The sequence below is a fragment of the Lissotriton helveticus genome, chromosome 3_1, assembly GCF_964261635.1.
Source record: "Lissotriton helveticus chromosome 3_1, aLisHel1.1, whole genome shotgun sequence".
Lineage (NCBI taxonomy): Eukaryota > Metazoa > Chordata > Amphibia > Caudata > Salamandridae > Lissotriton > Lissotriton helveticus.
The window spans coordinates 1,885,358,408-1,885,376,898 of NC_136061.1; the positions used below are offsets into that span (position 1 = coordinate 1,885,358,408).

At 46.5% G+C, this 18,491-nt stretch overlaps 1 protein-coding gene across 2 annotated transcripts in view; it reads right to left on the reverse strand.

Moving 5' to 3' along the window:
* The window catches only part of LOC144823936 (sperm-specific sodium:proton exchanger-like), an 8,804,346-nt gene that overhangs the window by 846,051 nt on the left and 7,939,804 nt on the right, over positions 1-18,491 (reverse strand). For both annotated transcript variants that reach the window (XM_078682870.1, XM_078682871.1), the window contains one exon: positions 3,205-3,393. In XM_078682870.1, coding sequence (XP_078538996.1) covers positions 3,205-3,393 — 189 coding nt within the window. The remainder of the gene's footprint in view (positions 1-3,204; positions 3,394-18,491) is intronic.

Consider the following 18,491-nt stretch of genomic DNA (forward strand, 5'->3'; position numbering starts at 1 on the left):
GGAAAGCATTGCGGTATCCAACAAGAAAGAAAAAAAATACCCCCACAAACTCGGTAACGACGCCAAAACCTCCTGTGATTCTGGGCAAATCCCTTAATCTCCCCGTGCCTAAAATGAAAGTGTGTCCTCATGTAACGTAACTGGAAAATAAGTAAAGCGCTCTGATACCTGATTCGGTTCGGGTCTAGTTCACGCTATATAAAACTCTGCAAAAAAATCTTTTTCTTTTTTGTTTATCAAAAAACAAACTCTTGCTTCGGGGCTTTGTTTTTGTACAACAAAAAATGTGTTGAGTTGCCACTATAAAAATTGTGGCCACTCCGCAAACGCTCGGTACCTTCAACAAAGCCATGATGATGCCGTCTATGAAAATGGACCAGAGAACTCTAAATATGGCACTTGGAATTCTGCAAGGGCAGTGGAATAAATGCCTCCGCTGCCCGATGCACCATACGCCAAATTCTAAATGTGTTATATGAACTTGATGAAATGTAATATCAGCATATGAAGCAATTTTGTTAATGTTTGCAAACTGAAATGTGGCAAAATTACTTAGCTATGTTTTGACACTTAGGGGCCGATTCCAATTCGGTAAAATCCCTTTACAAATAGCCGTCCGGAGCGTATTTCCCGTACAAATTGTACCCGTAAACGTCCCCGTACGTACGATGAAGTACAATTTGGATCCAAAGCAGATCTCTGCACGAATCGTTCTAACAACCGTACGACTAAAAAATATGTGCGATTTGTATTCAGAACACGCAGTACGCGACGTCCGTACGTAATTAAGCAGCAGTTTCTGGCCCTGCAAGTACAATTCGTCTCTCCGACACTCCTTACGACTCTTTTTCTACGGGAGCTCAAAACGTCTGGAAACATGTTTTGTGGTGTTGTGCGAGTAGTTTTCACCCTCCTTGTGCTGTTTCACAGTGTTCACATGGTTCAGTACGGCTCATTTAGTTGTATTTGCTTCTATTTTTAGTAAATGAAAAAGCACCGCTAGAAAATTAAATGTCCAATAATTCGTTGGAGAGCAATAACTCGTTAGGCCACATTCGTACAGACGCTGAATCACAAATGCTGTTGGATAGATATGTGGAATTCAATGTTCCTTTATTAGTCCATGCAAACACCAGCCAACGCGTTTCGTTCCGTAACCGGAACTTCTTCAGGGCTAAATTATTTCGTAGACGTAAGGTGATACTAATCCGAAATCTTCCTGAGTAATGATTTCCTGGCTATTATTATTCCATTTGTATATATCAATATCCATTAGGAAAGCTTGTGTGTCACATAACGTAGCAGGTATTAACCTTTTTGGTATGTGTAGACTTTCTATCTTCAATTATGAATATTTCCCTTTTGACTCGATTTTCAGTTTCAATAATAATGTCACAAGTGATATTTACCCGCGTTGTCAATAAACCACCGTCCAAAGCTGTCTTCTCTAATAACCAACGTCAAGCGCGATCCAACTAAGGATCCATCCTTAGTTGGATCGCGCTTGACGTTGGTGATTACGAAAAATATAGACTACTTCCAATTCTTTTGGATATGCCCTTGGGGACAGGGGGCATTTGAAAATTGCACACCAGCACTTTTGTATGCATATATTACTGTATTGGAGATATTGGGGTTGGTGCTTGGCACTAGAGCGGTCCACTGTCTGCATTTTGCCTATTAAGATTGTATTTGCTTCTGTTTATTTTTGTGTCCGACTCGGTCATACGTGATGTTCACCGCGGTCTTTGTGCTGTTTTACGGGGTTCGCGTGCGTGTCGTTCAGTGTGGGTTCGTCTCGTATTTGATTGTGTGGCTCGCTCATACGCGTCGTTTTCCGCATTCTGATGCCCCGGTCTGGATCGTACTTGTCGGGTATTACAGCATGTTTACGATTCGTACGGTTCACTTTGAGGGTCTATGTCGTATGGATTTTCCCTTGCTATTCGTACGGTTCGCAACGATTCGATCGTATATTTTTCATACGAATCGTATTACGGGATTCTGGCGGTAATTGGACTAGCCGTACGGAAAGGGCTATGGATTCGATTCGGTCGTACGGATTAGTTTACCGAATCGGAATTGGCCCCTTAGTGAGCGATGGTGAAAATCTCTACATAGATGAATGCTAGAACTAAGGATTGATAATGCCAATGTACCCTGATACCTAGTCTTGTAAAGTAATGGTACAAATTGGGCCTTACCCTCAAGATTTCTGACACAGATCAGAGCAAGTATTCAAAATTATTGAATGATCATGCGAATCTGAACATGCACTGGGTCAAATTTTGACGTGCACTAATGCTTGAGCATATGGGAAAATCGAAACATGCAATTCGGATTAATGAGTGAAGTTGCGAATTAGAATTTACTTTGAAGATTACTGAGACATGGGCAAAAGTGGACATGGATAATTATGCTAATGGTAATGTTTGACGTTTGGTGTGCATTTTTTCCTCGAAGGTGCCCAATCCTGTGTAATGTGTGTGATTGTATAAAGTTAGTAATTTTTGACATATTGCATGTACTCTTGGAACATTTACTACAGCTGTCTGAATATCCAGCCTGTAAGATTGGCATAACCTGCTTGTACTCATTCTATACACACTCATTAATCCATTCATATACTCAAAAAAACTTCTAGGCATATATCAATCCACTCACTTATTGAACCATTCATAATTTATATAATCTATTCACCAATTCACATACTCATTCATCGATTCATGCAGTATTCTCTCCATCTGTTCACTCATCACATTCATCCCATCACACATTCACATAGCCACACAATAAATCTTGTCATTCAATGAAGAATCACTTTTACTTCTAAAATAGCCCAACTGACCTATGGGCTTTTGCACATAGCGTGTTTTTGGTCTATTGGAATGATATCTAGTACTCCACTAAAGCAAAAAAAAAGAAATGATAAAGGCATTAAAACATCTCAGGCGTATCACAGAGACTGGTTTATAGAAAAAAACAGTGGTGATAAACAAAACAACTGTAAATCTTCAGCGTCGGTACACTCCATGGAGTAGCCGTGCGTTTTTAAGTACCCAGTAACATAACATACCATGACATAATATAACATAACATAACATAACATAAGTTAGCATGGACTTCAAAATCAGCAAAATTCTAGCAAAGACTTTTAGGGCGTAAAAATACTTATGCGGTAATGCTTTTTATATGTATTCTTACCTGCTGGCAATTTTTAGGTACAATACAAGGGGCATAGTATGATTCTTGACGATCAACGTTCTGTAAGCTCCCATACACAAGTACAACATCTTCCATGGTGTCATCATAAACACTAAATTTCATGTTGATGTCAATGTCTTCTATGTAGGCATTTGCAAGCCAAGAATACATTTTGGTTGATGTCCAATTCTGCAATGTTACGTTTAATAGATATCATTAAGCATGATCACGATATCTTTACAAATTTAACATGCATTCATGCTGATTTAGGGCCTTAAGTCCTTGTTCTCCCTCTCACAACCTATTTGAAACTACTCAAGACAGCATGGTAAACAAAAACTGAACTTCTTTGGCAAATAATCAGTAATTTTACAATTTCTGAAATGTACTCTCCTGTGTTTGAATGTCCCTTTGTACGACAGACCCAGCCTTCTTCTATACCTCCTTCATCTTAACACGCTTTCCAATGGGTTTTAAAAATATGCACAGTGTAATGAGAGGACAACACATACTCAAGGGAGTGGTTCAGCGGGGTTAAGTGTATCTGAATTATGACAAACATTTCCATCACTTTGTGACCTTGTGCATACTGTTTGCAACAGATTTCACAGAAAGTGTGGTGTAATAAAAATATAAAAATATCAGAATTTGAGCACCGTGGAAAATCAACTTATTTACACATTACTAACTATTTCTGCAGCTTAAGCAGTATAATATCTTAGGGCCATTAAGTGCTTTAAACATTTCTATAACATAACGTGTGGCGAATATCAGACATACACCGATATTAAGATAAAAGCTTTCAGTGCTAATTTTACCCAGGAATATCCATGCTATTCACCCAATTGAGTTGACTGTAGAGTAAATAAGACAAATGACAAGTTACCAATCTTTGATAATCTTAGTTCTGATGAATAGGTAGAATCATGTTATTCCTTATATGCACACCTTACCCCTTTCTGAATCCTCTTGACTCGAATTGGGCATTTTTTTCTTAGAAATATCAGGTCACGGGCAAGCTGTGCTGCTGAGTGATTTCAGTTGTAGATCTTTAGTTCCACAGGAAGTGACGGGTGTGCCACATTATTCTCAGTGGGCACAGTAAACAAAGTGATTGCTACCAAAATTACCATCTTCGGGGGTGTGGTTTGCAGGCCGATGGCTGTGGACGTGTGAGCTCCGAGCTCTGAGCCGGCCTACTCAATTATCCTGATTAAGTGCTGGTGCCCTGGGGCCCACATCGAACCTCACCAGGCCTGGGTCAAAAATTTGGAAGCCCCGATCGCACGTAGCGCTGTAACTCCGAGGCAGAAAGCAACAGAAACCCCGATGAGCGAAACTCAAGAGGGCGGCGTGAATTTTCATGGAGCACTCGGCTACCACCAAGATGAACTCCTCGAATCCCCACACCCGTCTGCTTTGCCTTGATAACAGAACGGGAACAGTGGCGGCCTGGAATAGGTCTATAAGCAGCATTGCAGACTGAGGTGGGCGGCATTGCTTGACGATGCGCATCTCCGGCGTGGGGCCTTGAACGCTGCACTGGGGCCCATATGCACTTCCAAACAACATCGGCTGCAACTTGGAGCCGGGCCAGATTCGAGCCTACCATTGGGGCAGCACCCACTTCCCATACACTGCAGTGACCCGCCCTTGAAGCGAACCCCAAGCGCATTCTGCCACTTCTTGACCACCTGCGTACTGGTGTTGGCGTCATCTTACCTCCATGGCTGCGGGGAGAGACTTGCCCATCCCTGTAAGCTTCTGCGCTCCCGCTTGTGCTGCTCCGATGAGGGGCTCTCAAAGTGAGCGGAATTTGGGGGCCGGCCGGCCCGTATATGGCGATGGACCGGAGAGTGCATCTTTTGTTTAGCCCACGGCGGCCTGAAACGGGTATGTGGAGCTTCACTATTATCACTGGGGCCAACAAGGACAGTGGCTGACTACCAGTGTTGTCTTTTCGTGCAGGGCCTCCCCCTTCTTCTTGGCTGGTGCCATCGCTGGAGGAGCTCACTGTGTGTTGCCATGTAGCGAGTTGCGCTACTCCACCACAGGCATGGGGAAGACCAGGGGCAAACAGTTGGGTGTTCCCCCGGAACAAGACGACACAGCTTTGGATCACAAACAACCTGATTCATGTGAGGTATTGGTTAACAATAAAGTTCAGCAGCAATTAGCCCAGATCCTGGAGGCTATAACGGACACTAAAGAAACATTACACCAGGATATTTACAATGTGGCAGTAGGGATGGGTCTTCTGCGAGAAGAACACACCAAACTGGCTAAAGGGGTGAAGCAAAGTGATGCGTCACTTGCGGACCTGGCACCGGGCAGCAATCCATCTCTGCCCAGATGGGAGATATCTCTCACAGTGTTCAGTCCTTGGAAAAGAGAGCTGAAGATGCCAAAGAGCGCAACAGTAGAATCAACATAAGAGTCCTGGGCCTACCAGAGGGGATAGAAGGCCCTAACATGATCGCATATCTGGAAACTGGCTTCGGGATGTGGTGGCGCCGGATGGACTAAGCCAGTTTTATACCCTTGAAGAGACCACCGGGTCCCTGCTCAGCCTCCAGCACCGGCCTGACTCCTCCACTTCAAGGACTGAGACTTCTTACAACAGAAAGCACGTACATCTGAGCCCTATACAGTGGGTAACACCAGAGTGTTGTTATTTCCTGATTACACCTTAGAGGTCCAGCAGCGTCGCACCTCTTTCCTGACAGTCAAGAAGGCCCTACGAGAGGAAGGAATTCAGTACTCCTTGATGTTCCCGGTCCGACTGCGGATCATATTAGATGGAAAGACACACTTTTGCGAAGACCCCAAGGAGGCGTGGGACTGGAGTGAAACTTACAAAACTGGTCACAATCCGATGGTGCAGCATTGCACACCCTCTCCTGGAAGACAATCACAACAAAAGGATTGATGGGAACGGCCTAGTTCCTCCCAGATGGAGAAAGAGAGGGCTAATGCATTACAGGCAGTATCGGTGTTGCTGCAGGGCCGTAAGACGCCATCAGATGCAGAAACAGGATCGGGAAAGGCCTCTGGCGGCTCGGACTCGGACACGTCTCATGATGGCAGTATGAAGATACCTCATATCACCCCGGGCACTGCGGATGAAATTACTAACTTATTCCTTTGTATTTTTTTCATTCTGTCTCGATCTTCATCTTCCTTTCTATCTGTTGTTCTTTCTCCTTTTGCTCTCCTGTTCTGCAGTGATGCTCTCTCGCTGATGAGACAACGGGATGGTGGAGGGGACATTAAGATATTACTGTGTGCCCCCGAATGTGGGGCACGTGTCGATTGGGGCATAGGCTCTGAGATTTTTCTTGATTTCGTCACACGGCAGCGTCGACCTGCAGCCGTTTTCCCCCTTGTTCCTCTGAAGAGAGTAGAGGACACTGAGTGTATAGTTAGTTTGGATGGGGACTAGTGTTTTAGTACCTGTTCTGGGGAGGGAAGTTTACGTTTTTATTTTAATAAGGGGTTGTTTATTGGGTCTCGGTGTGTCTCCGTAAGCCAATTGGCATGGAAATGTGTACAATTGTATCATGGGATCTCAAGCTGATTTAAGATGTATACCATGGAATGTTCGAGGCATGCATACAATGGTGTGACGACACAAACTTCATGCGTATTTAGTGTGCAGAGGGGTTCAAATCGCCTTCCTCCAGGAGACACACATTATAAGCCAAGAAGGACTAACCCTACAATGCAGATGGCGGGGTCAAGTCTTTTACACGGGGAGTACTGATATGGATCCGGGTGGGGGTTCCTTTCCAGTGCACACAACACCTTATGGACCCGGAGGGGTGATATGTGGTGGTTGCTGGGAGACTAAATGGCCGAGACATAGTGCTGGGCAGCATTTATGCAATAAATACAGAACAGGCAGCATCTCAGGGAAACTGGCTCCTCTCCTAACGGGCCGGTGATTTTGTGTGGGGACTTCAATTCTATCTCTAATGTACTACTAGACCGGTCTCATCCTCCTCTCCCTGATGCACCCATACACAAGATTTCCAAGGATAGGAGGGAGTGGCAGCATACGTGGGGATTGGTTGACGCATGGAGGGCACATTATCCGGGAATTCAAGGCTATTACTTATTTTCAGCTCTACATGAGCTCCATGTTCATCTAGATGCTATACTATGCTCTCCCGATATCCATGCAGAAATCAAACATAGTGAATATCTCACTAGGACACTATCAGACCATAAACCGCCCCTCTTGTGGATACACTGGACCCATGTTCACCCTAAAATACCGACATGGCTATTAAATCCGGAGGCATTAGAAGATTAGTAGTAGGCGAAGTGGTAGGCACTGGCATTTCTCAATACTTCCTAGAGAATACTGGCATGGCATCATCTTCCGCTGTAGAATGGGATACTTTTAAAACAGTTTTGAGGGGACACTGCATTTTCAACATGATGGGAGTACGTAGGGTGTTACTACAAGATATACAGACTGCAGATCAACGATTGCGAGAAGTGAAGCAAGAACGGCCTGGGCAGACAGATAAGCAAAAATACCTTTTAGAGGCAAGGGAGGCAGTCGCTACACAGGTCAAGAGATTGCGCTGTTTTAATTATAGAAAATATCTCACACGTGCACACGCGGAACTTGACAAGTCTGGATCATTACTGGCTTGGCTATCCAATCCAGCCAGACAAAGGTCAGTAATATTAGAACTTCGTAGCCCGACTGGCGAAGTTTGTTATACCCAACAGAGTATCAATGATCAGTTCATTAATTACTATACAGACCTCTATCGGAGTAAGGTGACTTTGAATGATGAGGTTATTGGCGGATTTATAAATGTAGTAGACCTACCAAGACTAGATAAAAAGCAGGCTTACTTATTGGGTCGGGATATCGCCCTTGGGGAAATACGGAAGACGATCAAACATATGGCATGGAATAAGACTCCGGGAGCAGATGGCCTGCCCATTGAGTTCTACCTTACATAAACTGATCTCCTGGCTCCTAAGTTAGTAACACTTTACAATGACGTGAAGCGAGTGGAACAACTGCCTATCACAACTCGTGAAGCGATAATAATCCCATTATTGAAACCAGGGAATCCCCCTTCAGACAAGACTTCTTATCGCCCGTTATCCATGCTAACGACTGACTACAAGATTCAAAGATCAAGCTGGTTTCATCCCGACTGGGAACACGGCTATCAATATCAGGTGCTTGCTTCGAATATTAGAAGCTGACACCTATCCAAAAGAGACCGCCACTTTATTTGCGGTAAACATAGAGAAGGCGTTTAATAGCTTGGAATGGCCTTATTTATTTCAGGTCATGAGCAGTTTTGGCTTGGGGGGATTCTTTTGTGGCTTGGACGGTTTTATATTACAATCATTCCACTGCCAGGGTAAAAACGGGTGGCCTGACCGCCGACGCATGTGCTGTCCACTTTCCCCTCTATTGTTTGCCCTGGCCATGGAGTTGCTCGCGGCCCAGGCCAGAACGGGACTGCGGTATTCTGGACTTTGCGTATATGTACAAATTCACTATATTGTGCTCTATACCGACGACCTGCTCATGTTTTTAGCTAATACTGCCTATGTCCTCCTTGGTGCAAAAAGATTACTCCATGAACTTGGCACTGTGGCTGGACTTAAGGTAAATTGGGCAAAGTCCTACCTTTTCCCTACCACCATACTTGACAGAGGCCCCCAGGATATGGATGGGGTTCAATGGAAATATCGTTGCTTGAAATACCTGGGCACCCAAATATATCATAAGCAAGTTGACTTACTGGAGGGTAATGTGGGAAGCGCTATCAGACGATTATAAAGCAACCTTGAATTTTGGAGTACACTGCCTCTCTCGGTGGCCCTCCTCAAGATGGTGACTCTTCCCAGATTATTATATTATTTTAAAGCATTACGTATTTGGGTACCAGCGATGGTTTTTACACAACTTAAAACAATGGTATCAGGGTTCCTCTGGGCTAATGGCAGATGGAGGGTGGCACTGAATGTCCTAATGAAACTGAAATCGATGGTGGACTGGCGGTTCCTGACTTCAAGACTTATTACTTAGCGTCTCAACTGCAGTGGCTTACCCAAGAAGTAGCATCAGAATTTCTTGGACTGGGTGAACATGAGGGGGAGCGGACCTCCTGGCGGACCCTATCCCAGATTGTCTTGAAGTTATCACTACAACTTAAGTCACTTCTGGTTGAATTGCGGACGCTTCGGCTCTGTTGCATAGGAGTCAGAAGCGAGCGCGGATCGCGTATACTTATGCTTCTGAGATCCCCTTGGCCATGTGTGCTGCACTACCTCATGGTGGTAACTGAAATGCAATGCCCATTTGGAAGGATTAGGGACTGACCACAATGGGGGATTTATATGAGGATAATACATTGCTTCCCTTCGCTGCACTGCAAGAATATGACCTACCTCGCAGTGATGTGTTACTCCACTTGGCATTCATTGCGGACATTCAAAAACATTGGAGAGAGGGGTTGATTGAACCACAGATATCAATGGGCTGCCAGTATGTAGTATCAGTAGCCGGAACCTTTAAAGCAGTCACCTGTCTTTATAGGCATATGACCCAGGAAGCATTGACTCCATTAACTTCATTATGAATAAAAATGGGAGGAGGATCTGGGGGATGAAATTTCCAAGAAAATATGGGCTGAGCTAGTTAAATAATCGTGGAAGAGTACTAGAAATGCTCGCTTTCAAATAGTGCATTTTTATATACCCCACATAGGGCATAACTTACCCCAGCCAAAATCAATAAATATTTTGCTACTAGCTCGGCATCGTGCCCGCACTGTAGCCTGGAGGGAGCAACTTTTCATCACATAATGTGGGATTGTCACCAGTTGGAGACTTATTGGGAGGAGTTAGTTTCGCTACTGAATAAAATCACTGACAGAGTTGTGGAACCCACTATAGGCCCATGTCTGCTGCACCGGTTCCCCAATACATCTAAGAACAAGTTCACCAGTAAGTTTTTGGACTTGGGCCTACTCTTGGCTAAAAGAGACATTACGATTCAGAAAAGGGGGTGGTGATGAACAGAGTGCCTGAATTAAGCAGACCACTCTTACCCAGTACAAAGATCAGGGCTTGATCCATCACCGTTTTTTAGCTCACTGCACCATCCCAGCTCAGAACTTGGCTATATGCAAATTAGTCTGTTCCTGTCCCAGTGCATGATGGGAACAGGGCAAACCAAACTACCAAGCCAATTCTTGTACTGGGAAGGAAACAAGCTTCCGGGGACCGGTTTCTGCCATTTCAGGCGTCGTCGGCCCGGCTTCCTTGAATCCTGAAGGTGCAATGAGCAAGGGACTCACATCTGAGTATACCCTTCCACGCTTATGGTGGACAAAATGATTCAGAAAAGGGGGTGGTGATGAACAGAGTGCCAGAATTAAGCAGACCACTCTTACCCAGTCCAAAGATCAGGGCTTGATCCATCACCGTTTTTTAGCTCACTGCAGCATCCCAGCTCAGAACTTGGCTATATGCAAATTAGTCTGTTCCTGTCCCAGTGCATGATGGGAACAGGGCAAACCAAACTACCAAGCCAATTCTTGTACTGGGAAGGAAACAAGCTTCCGGGGACCGGTTTCTGCCATTTCAGGCGTCGTCGGCCCGGCTTGCTTGAATCCTGATGGTGCAATGAGCAAGGGACTCACATCTGAGTATACCCTTCCACGCTTATGGTGGACAAAATGATTCAGAAAAGGGGGTGTGATGAACAGAGTGCCTGAATTAAGCAGACCACTCTTACCCAGTCCAAAGATCAGGGCTTGATCCATCACCGTTTTTTAGCTCACTGCACCATCCCAGCTCAGAACTTGGCTATATGCAAATTTGTCTGTTCCTGTCCCAGTGCATGATGGGAACAGGGCAAACCAAACTACCAAGCCAATTCTTGTACTGGGAAGGAAACAAGCTTCCGGGGACCGGTTTCTGCCATTTCAGGCGTCGTCGGCCCGGCTTGCTTGAATCCTGATGGTGCAATGAGCAAGGGACTCACATCTGAGTATACCCTTCCACGCTTATGGTGGACAAAATGATTCAGAAAAGGGGGTGGTGATGAACAGAGTGCCTGAATTAAGCGGACCACTCTTACCCAGTCCAAAGATCAGGGCTTGATCCATCACCGTTTTTTAGCTCACTGCACCATCCCAGCTCAGAACTTGGCTATATGCAAATTAGTCTGTTCCTGTCCCAGTGCATGATGGGAACAGGGCAAACCAAACTACCAAGCCAATTCTTGTACTGGGAAGGAAACAAGCTTCCGGGGACTGGTTTCTGCCATTTCAGGCATCGTCGGCCCGGCTTGCTTGAATCCTGATGGTGCAATGAGCAAGGGACTCACATCTGAGTATACCCTTCCACGCTTATTGTGGACAAAATGATTCAGAAAAGGGGGTGGTGATGAACAGAGTGCCTGAATTAAGCAGACCACTCTTACCCAGTCCAAAGATCAGGGCTTGATCCATCACTGTTTTTTAGCTCACTGCACCATCCCAGCTCAGATCTTGGCTATATGCAAATTAGTCTGTTCCTGTCCCAGTGCATGATGGGAACAGGGCAAACCAAACTACCAAGCCAATTCTTGTACTGGGAAGGAAACAAGCTTCCGGGGACCGGTTTCTGCGATTTCAGGCGTCGTCGGCCCGGCTTGCTTGAATCCTGATGGTGCAATGAGCAAGGGACTCACACCTGAGTATACCCTTCCACGCTTATGGTGGACAAAATGATTCAGAAAAGGGGGTGGTGATGAACAGAGTGCCTGAATTAAGCAGACCACTCTTACCCAGTCCAAAGATCAGGGCTTGATCCATCACCGTTTTTTAGCTCACTGCACCATCCCAGCTCAGAACTTGGCTATATGCAAATTAGTCTGTTCCTGTCCCAGTGCATGATGGGAACAGGGCAAACCAAACTACCAAGCCAATTTTTGTACTGGGAAGGAAACAAGATTCCGAGACTGGTTTCTGCCATTTCAGGCGTCGTCGGCCCGGCTTGCTTGAATCCTGATGGTGCAATGAGCAAGGGACTCACATCCGGGTATACCCTTCCACGCTTATGGTGGACAAAATGATTCAGAAAAGGGGGTGGTGATGAACAGAGTGCCTGAATTAAGCAGACCACTCTTACCCAGTCCAAAGATCAGGGCTTGATCCATCACCGTTTTTTAGCTCACTGCACCATCCCAGCTCAGAACTTGGCTATATGCAAATTAGTCTGTTCCTGTCCCGGTGCATGATGGGAACAGGGCAAACCAAACTACCAAGCCAATTCTTGTACTGGGAAGGAAACAAGCTTCCGGGGACCGGTTTCTGCCATTTCAGGCGTCGTCGGCCCGGCTTGCTTGAATCCTGATGGTGCAATGAGCAAGGGACACACATCTGAGTATACCCTTCCACGCTTATGGTGGACAAAATGATTCAGAAAAGGGGGTGGTGATGAACAGAGTGCCTGAATTAAGCAGACCACTCTTACCCAGTCCAAAGATCAGGGCTTGATCCATCACCGTTTTTTAGCCTACTGCACCATCCCAGCTCAGAACTTGGCTATATGCAAATTAGTCTGTTCCTGTCCCAGTGCATGATGGGAACAGGGCAAACCAAACTACCAAGCCAATTTTTGTACTGGGAAGGAAACAAGCTTCCGGGGACCGGTTTCTGCCATTTCAGGCGTCGTCGGCCCGGCTTGCTTGAATCCTGATGGTGCAATGAGCAAGGGACTCACATCTGAGTATACCCTTCCACGCTTATGGTGGACAAAATGATTCAGAAAAGGGGGTGGTGATGAACAGAGTGCCTGAATTAAGCGGACCACTCTTACCCAGTCCAAAGATCAGGGCTTGATCCATCACCGTTTTTTAGCTCACTGCACCATCCCAGCTCAGAACTTGGCTATATGCAAATTAGTCTGTTCCTGTCCCAGTGCATGATGGGAACAGGGCAAACCAAACTACCAAGCCAATTCTTGTACTGGGAAGGAAACAATCTTCTGGGGACCGGTTTCTGCCATTTCAGGCGTCGTCGGCCCGGCTTGCTTGAATCCTGATGGTGCAATGAGCAAGGGACTCACATCTGAGAATACCCTGCCACGCTTATGGTGGACAAAATGATTCAGAAAAGGGGGTGGTGATGAACAGAGTGCCTGAATTAAGCAGACCACTCTTACCCAGTCCAAAGATCAAGGCTTGATCCATCACCGTTTTTTAGCTCACTGCACCATCCCAGCTCAGAACTTGGCTATATGCAAATTAGTCTGTTCCTGTCCCAGTGCATGATGGGAACAGGGCAAACCAAACTACCAAGCCAATTCTTGTACTGGGAAGGAAACAAGCTTCCAGGGACTGGTTTCTGCCATTTCAGGCGTCGTCGGCCCGGCTTGCTTGAATCCTGATGGTGCAATGAGCAAGGGACTCACATCTGAGTATACCCTTCCACGCTTATGGTGGACAAAATGATTCAGAAAAGGGGGTGGTGATGAACAGAGTGCCTGAATTAAGCAGACCACTCTTACCCAGTCCAAAGATCAGGGCTTGATCCATCACCGTTTTTTAGCTCACTGCACCATCCCAGCTCAGAACTTGACTATATGCAACTTAGTCTGTTCCTGTCCCAGTGCATGATGGGAACAGGGCAAACCAAACTACCAAGCCAATTCTTGTACTGGGAAGGAAACAAGCTTCCGGGGACCGGTTTCTGCCATTTCAGGCGTCGTCGGCCCGGCTTGCTTGAATCCTGATGGTGCAATGAGCAAGGGACTCACACCTGAGTATACCCTTCCACGCTTATGGTGGACAAAATGATTCAGAAAAGGGGGTGGTGATGAACAGAGTGCCTGAATTAAGCAGACCACTCTTACCCAGTCCAAAGATCAGGGCTTGATCCATCACCGTTTTTTAGCTCACTGCACCATCCCAGCTCAGAACTTGGCTATATGCAAATTAGTCTGTTCCTGTCCCAGTGCATGATGGGAACAGGGCAAACCAAACTACCAAGCCAATTTTTGTACTGGGAAGGAAACAAGATTCCGAGACTGGTTTCTGCCATTTCAGGCGTCGTCGGCCCGGCTTGCTTGAATCCTGATGGTGCAATGAGCAAGGGACTCACATCTGGGTATACCCTTCCACGCTTATGGTGGACAAAATGATTCAGAAAAGGGGGTGGTGATGAACAGAGTGCCTGAATTAAGCAGACCACTCTTACCCAGTCCAAAGATCAGGGCTTGATCCATCACCGTTTTTTAGCTCACTGCACCATCCCAGCTCAGAACTTGGCTATATGCAAATTAGTCTGTTCCTGTCCCGGTGCATGATGGGAACAGGGCAAACCAAACTACCAAGCCAATTCTTGTACTGGGAAGGAAACAAGCTTCCGGGGACCGGTTTCTGCCATTTCAGGCGTCGTCGGCCCGGCTTGCTTGAATCCTGATGGTGCAATGAGCAAGGGACACACATCTGAGTATACCCTTCCACGCTTATGGTGGACAAAATGATTCAGAAAAGGGGGTGGTGATGAACAGAGTGCCTGAATTAAGCAGACCACTCTTACCCAGTCCAAAGATCAGGGCTTGATCCATCACCGTTTTTTAGCCTACTGCACCATCCCAGCTCAGAACTTGGCTATATGCAAATTAGTCTGTTCCTGTCCCAGTGCATGATGGGAACAGGGCAAACCAAACTACCAAGCCAATTTTTGTACTGGGAAGGAAACAAGCTTCCGGGGACCGGTTTCTGCCATTTCAGGCGTCGTCGGCCCGGCTTGCTTGAATCCTGATGGTGCAATGAGCAAGGGACTCACATCTGAGTATACCCTTCCACGCTTATGGTGGACAAAATGATTCAGAAAAGGGGGTGGTGATGAACAGAGTGCCTGAATTAAGCGGACCACTCTTACCCAGTCCAAAGATCAGGGCTTGATCCATCACCGTTTTTTAGCTCACTGCACCATCCCAGCTCAGAACTTGGCTATATGCAAATTAGTCTGTTCCTGTCCCAGTGCATGATGGGAACAGGGCAAACAAAACTACCAAGCCAATTCTTGTACTGGGAAGGAAACAAGCTTCTGGGGACCGGTTTCTGCCATTTCAGGCGTCGTCGGCCCGGCTTGCTTGAATCCTGATGGTGCAATGAGCAAGGGACTCACATCTGAGAATACCCTGCCACGCTTATGGTGGACAAAATGATTCAGAAAAGGGGGTGGTGATGAACAGAGTGCCTGAATTAAGCAGACCACTCTTACCCAGTCCAAAGATCAAGGCTTGATCCATCACCGTTTTTTAGCTCACTGCACCATCCCAGCTCAGAACTTGGCTATATGCAAATTAGTCTGTTCCTGTCCCAGTGCATGATGGGAACAGGGCAAACCAAACTACCAAGCCAATTCTTGTACTGGGAAGGAAACAAGCTTCCAGGGACTGGTTTCTGCCATTTCAGGCGTCGTCGGCCCGGCTTGCTTGAATCCTGATGGTGCAATGAGCAAGGGACTCACATCTGAGTATACCCTTCCACGCTTATGGTGGACAAAATGATTCAGAAAAGGGGGTGGTGATGAACAGAGTGCCTGAATTAAGCAGACCACTCTTACCCAGTCCAAAGATCAGGGCTTGATCCATCACCGTTTTTTAGCTCACTGCACCATCCCAGCTCAGAACTTGGCTATATGCAACTTAGTCTGTTCCTGTCCCAGTGCATGACGGGAACAGGGCAAACCAAACTACCAAGCCAATTCTTGTACTGGGAAGGAAACAAGCTTCCGGGTGACCGGTTTCTGCCATTTCAGGCGTCGTCGGCCCGGCTTGCTTGAATCCTGATGGTGCAATGAGCAAGGGACTTGATCCATCACCGTTTTTTAGCTCACTGCACCATCCCAGCTCAGAACTTGGCTATATGCAAATTAGTCTGTTCCTGTCCCAGTGCATGATGGGAACAGGGCAAACCAAACTACCAAGCCAATTCTTGTACTGGGAAGGAAACAAGCTTCCGGGGACCGGTTTCTGCCATTTCAGGCATCGTCGGCCCGGCTTGCTTGAATCCTGATGGTGCAATGAGCAAGGGACTCACATCTGAGTATACCCTTCCACGCTTATGGTGGACAAAATGATTCAGAAAAGGGGGTGGTGATGAACAGAGTGCCTGAATTAAGCAGACCACTCTTACCCAGTCCAAAGATCAGGGCTTGATCCATCACCGTTTTTTAGCTCACTGCACCATCCCAGCTCAGAACTTGGCTATATGCAAATTAGTCTGTTCCTGTCCCAGTGCATGATGGGAACAGGGCAAACCAAACTACCAAGCCAATTCTTGTACTGGGAAGGAAACAAGCTTCCGGGGACCGGTTTCTGCCATTTCAGGCGTCGTTGGCCCGGCTTGCTTGAATCCTGATGGTGCAATGAGCAAGGGACTCACATCTGAGTATACCCTTCCACGCTTATGATGGACAAAATGATTCAGAAAAGGGGGTGGTGATGAACAGAGTGCCTGAATTAAGCAGACCACTCTTACCCAGTCCAAAGATCAAGGCTTGATCCATCACCGTTTTTTAGCTCACTGCACCATCCCAGCTCAGAACTTGGCTATATGCAAATTAGTCTGTTCCTGTCCCAGTGCATGATGGGAACAGGGCAAACCAAACTACCAAGCCAATTCTTGTACTGGGAAGGAAACAAGCTTCCGGGGACCGGTTTCTGCCATTTCAGGCGTCGTCGGCCCGGCTTGCTTGAATCCTGATGGTGCAATGAGCAAGGGACTCACATCTGAGTATACCCTTCCACGCTTATGGTGGACAAAATGATTCAGAAAAGGGGGTGGTGATGAACAGAGTGCCTGAATTAAGCAGACCACTCTTACCCAGTCCAAAGATCAGGGCTTGATCCATCACTATTTTTAGCTCACTGCACCATCCCAGCTCAGAACTTGGCTATATGCAAATTAGTCTGTTCCTGTCCCAGTGTATGATGGGAACAGGGCAAACCAAACTACCAAGCCAATTCTTGTACTGGGAAGGAAACAAGCTTCTGGGGACCGGTTTCTGCCATTTCAGGCGTCGTCGGCCCGGCTTGCTTGAATCCTGATGGTGCAATAAGCAATGGACTCACATCTGAGTATACCCTTCCACGCTTATGGTGGACAAAATGATTCAGAAAAGGGGGTGGTGATGAACAGAGTGCCTGAATTAAGCAGACCACTCTTACTCAGTCCAAAGATCAGGGCTTGATCCATCACCGTTTTTTAGCTCACTGCACCATCCCAGCTCAGAACTTGGCTATATGCAAATTAGTCTGTTCCTGTACCAGTGCATGATGGGACCAGGGCAAACCAAACTACCAAGCCAATTCTTGTACTGGGAAGGAAACAAGCTTCCGGGGACCGGTTTCTGCCATTTTAGGCGTCGTCGGCCCGGCTTGCTTGAATCCTGATGGTGCAATGAGCAAGGGACTCACATCTGAGTATACCCTTCCACGCTTATGGTGGACAAAATGATTCAGAAAAGGGGGTGGTGATGAACAGAGTGCCTGAATTAAGCAGACCACTCTTACCCAGTCCAAAGATCAGGGCTTGATCCATCACCGTTTTTTAGCTCACTGCACCATCCCAGCTCAGAACTTGGCTATATGCAAATTAGTCTGTTCCTGTCCCAGTGCATGATGGGAACAGGGCAAACCAAACTACCAAGCCAATTCTTGTACTGGGAAGGAAACAAGCTTCCGGGTGACCGGTTTCTGAATTTCAGGCGTCGTCGGCCCGGCTTGCTTGAATCCTGATGGTGCAATGAGCAAGGGACTTGATCCATCACCGTTTTTTAGCTCACTGCACCATCCCAGCTCAGAACTTGGCTATATGCAAATTAGTCTGTTCCTGTCCCAGTGCATGATGGGAACAGGGCAAACCAAACTACCAAGCCAATTCTTGTACTGGGAAGGAAACAAGCTTCCGGGGACCGGTTTCTGCCATTTCAGGCATCGTCGGCCCGGCTTGCTTGAATCCTGATGGTGCAATGAGCAAGGGACTCACATCTGAGTATACCCTTCCACGCTTATGGTGGACAAAATGATTCAGAAAAGGGGGTGGTGATGAACAGAGTGCCTGAATTAAGCAGACCACTCTTACCCAGTCCAAAGATCAGGGCTTGATCCATCACCGTTTTTTAGCTCACTGCACCATCCCAGCTCAGAACTTGGCTATATGCAAATTAGTCTGTTCCTGTCCCAGTGCATGATGGGAACAGGGCAAACCAAACTACCAAGCCAATTCTTGTACTGGG